The sequence below is a fragment of the Astyanax mexicanus genome, chromosome 1, assembly GCF_023375975.1.
Source record: "Astyanax mexicanus isolate ESR-SI-001 chromosome 1, AstMex3_surface, whole genome shotgun sequence".
NCBI classification, from domain to species: domain Eukaryota; kingdom Metazoa; phylum Chordata; class Actinopteri; order Characiformes; family Acestrorhamphidae; genus Astyanax; species Astyanax mexicanus.
In genome coordinates, this window is record NC_064408.1 from 90294439 (window position 1) to 90302716 (window position 8278).

General features: G+C 38.9%; 1 protein-coding gene across 1 annotated transcript in view; it reads left to right on the top strand.

The window, feature by feature from the left end:
• The window catches only part of kcnb2b (potassium voltage-gated channel subfamily B member 2b), a 137720-nt gene extending 131610 nt beyond the window's left edge, over window positions 1–6110 (top strand). The window contains exon 3 of the mRNA XM_007260103.4: window positions 241–6110. Coding sequence (XP_007260165.3) covers window positions 241–2214 — 1974 coding nt within the window. The 3' untranslated portion in view covers window positions 2215–6110. The remainder of the gene's footprint in view (window positions 1–240) is intronic.
• The last annotated feature ends 2168 nt before the right edge of the window (window positions 6111–8278 follow it).

Genomic DNA, 8278 nt, shown 5'->3' on the forward strand with positions numbered 1-8278 from the left:
ATGTGAGAAACATTCTAATAATGTTGTGATGCAAACTATTATAATGTCAAGTTTTCTGAAGTTTCCTGGATCATTATTTCTGTAACATTACAGCCTATCCTACCTGGAATCTTTTAAAAATGTTGATAAATGTTTTTGTAACATTCTCTGTTAGCTAGGTAAATAAAGTGTGCACAAAGTTAATCTGTACCATTTAGTTTTTACTTACTGTGTTTTTCTCTCTCTTTCTCTCTTTTGCAGATTCTGGCCATCATTTCTATTCTGTTCATCATTCTCTCCACCATTGCATTATCCCTGAACACCTTGCCTGAACTTCAAGTGATAGACGAGTTTGGCCAAGCCAACGATAATCCTCAGCTGGCGCACGTTGAAGCCGTGTGCATCGCGTGGTTCACGATGGAGTACCTCCTGCGCTTCCTGTCTTCACCAAACAAGTGGAAATTCTTCAAAGGGCCACTGAATGTCATTGACTTATTAGCCATATTACCTTACTATGTCACTATTTTTCTGACCGAGTCGAACAAAAGCGTGCTGCAGTTTCAGAATGTGCGGCGCGTGGTGCAGATATTCCGTATCATGAGAATATTGAGAATCCTGAAACTGGCCAGGCATTCCACTGGACTGCAGTCCCTCGGATTCACCCTCAGACGCAGTTACAATGAGCTCGGCTTGCTCATACTGTTCCTGGCGATGGGAATTATGATATTCTCAAGCTTGGTGTTCTTTGCAGAGAAAGACGAGGACGCCACAAAATTCACAAGCATCCCAGCATCGTTTTGGTGGGCTACCATCACAATGACAACCGTTGGCTATGGGGATATTTATCCACAGACTTTGCTTGGCAAAATAGTTGGTGGTCTTTGTTGCATCGCTGGTGTGCTGGTCATTGCCTTACCGATCCCCATCATTGTGAACAACTTCTCAGAGTTCTACAAGGAGCAGAAACGACAGGAGAAAGCCATCAAGAGAAGAGAGGCCTTAGAAAGAGCGAAGAGGAACGGCAGCATCGTTTCCATGAACCTGAAAGATGCCTTTGCTAGAAGTATGGAGTTAATGGATGTTGTAGTTGAGAAAAGCGAAGATAAACTGTCAATGGACAACCACTTGTCACCGAGTCGGTGGGGTATGAACAAACGAACAGCCTCTGATGTCAGCCTGAGGTCCTTTGAGAAGAAGCCCCCTGAAGACCTCCACCTCGGCTCACAAGAGTGCATCAGAACCTCAAGTCCGCAGCACCTAAACGCTCAGAAACTGGAGGAAATGTACAACCAGATGACCAAATCGCGGTCCTTCTCAGATCTCAACACGACAGAGTCTACGAAACACGCAGAAGAGGCGAAAGAGGAGATGGAGTTTGAGATGAAAGATGTGCCAGCGGCGGAACCTCAACCCAAGGAAAGAACCATCACGGATGTAAAAAGCATATCAAGTTTGGATAGCTATGCAAGCTGCACTGCTGAATTCGGGGAGGTTGAAAAGTCAGTTCCCTCTCCAGGCACAGCAGCCCAGCTTCAGCAAAGATATCCCAAAGTGCCTCCGCTTGTTGAGGTTAAACAGTTCACATCGCACAACCCGATGAAGAATCCAGCGGATCTACAAGAGGGCAAACTCGAACAGGACAACCAACTGAGAATCAATGAATCGGGAAGCTTTTCCGAGTTTGTGGAGAATAGCAGAGGTTCCTTGCAAGGCACAAACCCAGCTAAGGCAAAGAGCCTTAAAGTCAATTTTCTAGAACCTCTTGACGAAGCTCCTTTGACGCCACCCAACACTTCTTCTCCTCAGGATATCAGCAGTGGTCTGATGGAGGACGACTCTCCAGATGGAGAGTGCTCCCCCCTGTGTTCAGATTCAGAACCACTGGCCACAATCCCAGAGGAAGGCTTGGTCCTTTCCCCAATGCTTCGAGCAGGTGATTATCATCCTGAAGAAACTGCAAAGCTCTTGGGGGACGATGAGAAACCACAGGGTTTCTGTCAGTCTGTGGAGAACTGTGAGGGGCAGAATCTCACAGGAGTGGCGTCAGCAGCCGTTACTTCACCGAAACGTTCTCCAAAGAACTGCACTCAGGCTGTGGTCAGTGATAACGGGCAGGACAACAAGCCAGACAGCAACCAAAGTGGACACAAGGTAGAGAATCACATGTTTACACCAGAGATTCATCTAATGCCTGGAGACGGCAATCTTTCGCCAACTTGTGAAACCAGCATGTGACTGTGGAAGGTGGAAACTGGAAGACAGGAAAAAGGGGGCACGGTGTGGTGAAAGGGAGAATTTCGCATGGCATGATAAGTCCCTTTTAACTGTGTCATTGTCTATGGAAAACAATGTCCGTGCAGAGAAGACTTGTGGAGAAGAAGGATGTGGGTGGAAAAAGGAGAAAGCTCATTCAGAGCCTATTTATCCAACAATGAACATAGTGCTGACATAACTATACATCTGAACTTCATTTTACTTTAGAGCAACAATGAGAAATGCAGAAGGGGACAAACCTTGAACAGCATGCATTCAAAAAATGTAATTTTACGGTGCTTAGTTTGCTGAAAGCGCTCCACTGTAAATATAGAGGGGACTATGTTATAGACAATACGCATAGCCACAGAAGACATGGGAAATGTCACACTCACAGGAAATATTGTGCTTCTAAGACTGAAGGAATAGTGACATACTGAAACATATCATTAGGCTACTTTAACATGGAAATGCAATGTGTACCATGACGAAGATGTTTTCTTTTTGTTCAGATTGAAGTACAGTCGGTGATTAGGGCTGGGTCTCGTTCAACATTTTCTGATACCGATACCAAGATTCATACCCGATGGCTTTAGTGTCCATTTCTAAATTATACTTCTATACATATATCTATTGAAGTTAAAACTCAGAAAGTCAGAGGACTGCAGCATAGGTGTCTATGTACTCTATAATGTTCAAAAGAGAAATTATTTTTTTATTGTTTATATAAATATCGAACAAATAAAGTTATTCATCACATTTGTATTTGCTCAGATTGACGATGCACTGTGGTATGGCTCTTTTATGATTGGGCAAAAATAATAATTAAAATTCATTAAAAAGTATGATCAGTGGTGATCAGAGTACAGAACTGACTACATAGCTTATAACATGACTGAAAAATATCAATGTACTAAATTTCAACCAATATATTAAACTACATTGTACAGTGTAAGTGAATAGTTAATAGTGAATAGTTCCAAAGCTGGAATGGATGGAATGCAGATTTATTAATTGATGGCATTAATTTGCTTGCGAATTCTGATCTGGACATCTAATAAACACTTTGGCAATGAATTGCTCTGTAATTAGGACTGCAACGATTAGTCGATATAATCGACAATGATGAATATAAAAATTTGTCGACTCCAAATGTTTGTGGTCAACTAATTGTCATTTAGTAGCACCACACAAATTACTGGGGACAAAAACGCCAAGTTACTGACAGATAACGCTTAATTTTTTTCTGGTTGGTACCATGAAAGCATTGAATTTTGAAACCCAGCCCTATCTATAATGTTATCAAAACTTTTTTTGGAGTTGCCTAGTACTGGTTTTGATTTTCAAGTAAACACTTTCATTTATCAAACACGTAGACTTAAGGACCAGAAGTGTGTGCGTATGCCACTCACATGCCTATGATATTCAGTCCACAGTACCTGTTCAACAATCAGATATTAATCTAATCAGTAAATCAAAATATTAGGAATATGTAGATCACCGAGTTAGAATGGTGATATCTAGATTAGCTGCGTTAGCTACAAAATACAAACTACAAAAGGCCAGATGGCCTCATTTTGACCTAAAGTATATCTAACTGAGAAATGGGCCATATGCATGCACATCTTAACATAGTTTTTATGGCTCAAATACATAACAGCCTATCAAAAAACTAGTGGCTTGCACGTAGAGTATATCATATTTATCATTGAACCACCCAGCAAAATAAGTAGTTCTGGTCATTAAATCAAGCATCTTTTAATGTGAAAGGTAACATTATATTTGTCAGAGGACCAAAAAGGCATACCATTACATTTTATTTTAACATGCACTACACATCTGCTTCATATCCACAGTAAAAAAAAAAAAAAAAAAAACAGTGTGTGGACGTGTAGGATATGTTTCCATTGCATCATACATACATTTAACACACACCTGTTCTTTTTTGTCTCTTGCAAAAAAAAAAAAAAAACAGAAAAAAAACATTATATACATTTCTCAAGATCATTTTGCTTTCATTTTGGACTGTGAATGAAATACATATATAAATATATATCATGTGCGCTGAGGTGATTTCAGTCAAACTTAAGCCCAAAGTTTTATTTTATATGATATTATTTTCTGTCACAGAGAGAGAGAGAGAATGAGAGAGAATATTTTTTTTATGTTGCCTTTTTTTCCAATATTGCTGGAAGTGTGTGTGTTTGTGTGTTTCTCTTGCTTTGGCACGGCGATCGACCCATCGTTATACTCTGTATCGTGTTGGCGAAAGGTCGCGATAGGCGAAGGAAGAGTAAAAGAAAAAAAAACCTCAGTTTCAGGACAGATGGTGGAAAGTGCAATACAGCATACTGCAATCTATGCAGGCCAAGAATTATGGCACTTTATTTACAGTCCAATGGATTTGTAAGTGTACAGGCAGAAACTACACTTGTATTTTTCAGATGATATATCTTTAATAATATTTGAAAGCAGTGTTACTACCGCTCCAAAAAGGACTCTTGAAGATTTTTCTGCAGTATTGTTACGTGGCTGCTGCGGCCGCTCCTGTTAGATATGAACATGCGTAATCTTTCCAGTCCAATTCTGCTTTGTCAAATATCCAATTAGACCACGTGGGCCTTTTTTAATCAATGTACAAAACACCAAAAAAAAAAGGTCTTGACGTGAAAATTATCTAAATGGCCGCACACAAAGGATTTTATGTTTTTGTGAACTGCCGCTGACGATTATGATAATAATGATAAGTCTATTTTTTCTAAACCAAAATCAAGCACGACCACGTTTTTCCTGCCATATGGTGGTTGAAATGACGCGTGCCTGTTCATAAAGCTGTTTATGAGGAGGCTACACGTCGTTCTGCTTTGTTCGTATAGCACTGTACAGAAAAATCTACTTTTTATAGGAGAAAAATCAGGTCTTTAAGTAATAGATATGAGTAATATTATTATAAGTTCTCAGGTTTTCTACAAAACTAATGTTCCGCTAGAGTAGTAGTGTTTGTTTTCCTCATTTAGGGAGGATGATGTCATCTGCATTCACTTCCGATGTCGTCAAATGCTTGTTTGTGTCTCGGCAGATCGGTCAAAACACAGTAAACAATGTTCAAACATTCAACAACATCACACGCGCACACACACACGCGCACACACACACACGCGCATACACACACACACATACATATACACACATTTACATACATACATATACATGTACATACACTGTCCATACAGATCACTGCAACAGCGGCTACACGACGCGAGTCTTTGTCGTGCTTAGTTTGTGTGCGTCCTGCAGATTAAAGCCTGAGGGTCATGAATGAAGCAGTTTTAAGCAGGCTGCACGTTTTATCTCTGGCACAACGTCAGCATAACACCTAGAGGTCAGACCTACAGCCTTAAGGGAAGAAGAGAAGACTGTGCTCTATAGTCCACATCATAACCACCAGGTCAGAATATGATGATGAAAAAGTCGAATACGTCAGTATCAGACACTGCAGTCAACTATACTGTAGATAATGTTCTAAAAATCTCTACTAATCTTTATAGAAAATCTTTATACAATTTCTATTCTACTCAATTCTACAATTTCTATCTAATACACACACAGTTTTTTCATCCTGCTTCCCTGAAAAAAAATAGAAAACACAATTCAGTCAAAAAGCACTTGTTATAGAAGGCATGTGGCAGATGCTGAATTCCATGAGTAAGAGTTTAAAAGATGTGATTAAAAATAGTATTTATTTTATTTACTTATTTAGGATATTTATTTTTGTTCAGGTTCTAATTCCAATGTCTGAATACTGTTATAATTAAAATGTACTACTCTATTATCTATTATTTTGGTATTATATTCTATTATATATTGTTTGTCACTATATAGTCCAGGGGTCTCAAACTCATTTTTGCCGAGGGCCACATTGGCATATTGGCTGTCCTCTGAGGGCCAGATGTAACTTATAAATATAAGAAAATGTAACCAGATGTAATACAAAATGAATGTAATTACTCCTTAATGTTAAATAACTCTCAATATACTATTTATTCAATCAAATATTACAGTTGCATGGAAAAATGGTTGCTTGTTGCTCTATTAACATAAATCCTTTTAATTTATAAGTTATATTAACTTTGATCAAAACGTTTGATACTGAAATAAGGCTTAATAAATATAAAATCAAAAATTGTGAGCTGTGACAGATTTAGCATTTCCTCAGATTTAGCAGTTCCTCATCCAACCACTAGTCGGAGCTGCAGCTGCAGCACCACAAGCCCGCAGTCTTTGCTTAGTCAGAGCTGCAGCCCAGCCACGGGCTACAGGGCTCAGCTGAGCCAGTCTGGAGCGTTTTTAAAAATTTGTAAGTTCTTCTGTGTATGAAATAAAATAACCCCACTAACCGGATAATACAGCTCTCTACAGTTCATCTTTCAGCCCAAGCAGCTAACAGCAGCAGTTTAGAGCAGCATCACGGAGGCACTGCTCGGATTACATTATAAACAGGTCAGTTAGCGCGCTGCTAACCTCATGATGTTTATAACTACGGAGTTTAGTGGACACACCACGGCTGCAAGGTTAGACTGTTGAAGGCTACTGAAGACTACTAAAGCAGGCAACGCAGCGTAAGCAAAAAAAAAAAAAAAAACCACACACACACACCAAAATACAAGTTAAGATAAAATATGAAAACGAACATAATAAAGCATAAATAATTAAATTGAATTGCGGGCCAGATGTATGTTTATTTTGTTAACCCGTGAGGGGCCGTATGAAACCGCGTCGCGGGCCGCATGTGGCCCGCGGGCCGCTACTTTGAGACCCCTGATATAGTCAAATTAATGCCACAGATATATAATTTTATATTGACCATTTATCATTATCCAATGTAGCCATATTCTAAAAAGAAGGTGTAATATTTTGAAATCTGAGAAACGTTGGGAAACCTGGGATTTCTGTTATTTGCTCCGCAGTGATACTTACCATCCACAAAGGTTTGAAAAGCACTGCTTATTTCTGCACATTAAATACAACATTTCTATTTCTTTTTATTTATTTACAGACATGATGTTCTAGATTGGGCACCATCATTCCAGAGAACACAGGTTAATTGCTACAGGGATTAGACAAGCTGGGTGTGTGCATTTGTACACCTTTGTCAGCAATGGATGCTGCTTAAAGTTGCAAAACGTATTCATTAGAACGAGTGTCCACAAACATTTAGACATATAGGATTTACTGTATCTCTCAGACAGGGATTAAGACTAGTCCTGGATTACATGCTGTCTTTCAATTGAAAATGTCCATTCAGAATGCTGTTTATTCCAGGACTAGGATTAATATCTGAGAAAACCAATGTAAAGCGTTAAATACACTGGAAGCATCAGGAATATTAAAGTATATTGGTAAATAGGGATGTGTACTGCCAAGAACAGTGGGAGTACAACACTGCTATCTAGTGGTCATGCTTAAAACACAATACAAGCTAAACCCAAACTGAACCCATTTACACTAATAATTAAAAAATCAATACTGTTTTTCTGAAAATAGATACAGTGTTACAAAAGTGAATTTTACAATACTTCAATATATCAATATTTTTTTTCACCTCATTGGTAAGTAAATCACATAGTTTTTTTGCTGTTGCAAAATACTCAAATAATCACCGAAGATGTCATGAACATTGAGATGGAATTCTTTATCTGCCTATTGACTTAAAGTACAGTAAATGAATTTTGAGGTTGTGTGTTTTCTGTTGTTTTCTGAGTTCTGGGACATGTGGTGAAATGACTGTCTATCCTAGATAAAGTGGATTAATATCAGAGTTCTCCTTTAAACTTTAAACCCATCATGTAAAAAAAACTCTTCTGAACAAGAGATAAGCAGGAGGATTTGGGATTTCTCAGGACGGCGTCTCTGTGAGCTCAGTGCTGAGTGAACTTTAAGAATGTCCCTCGTCACACAATCATTTGTGAAATCTTAAACTGTCACGGCAAGTGTGTGCTTTCATTTTCACTGAAAGAAACGTCACCATGTCTGTGTGTGTGCATAT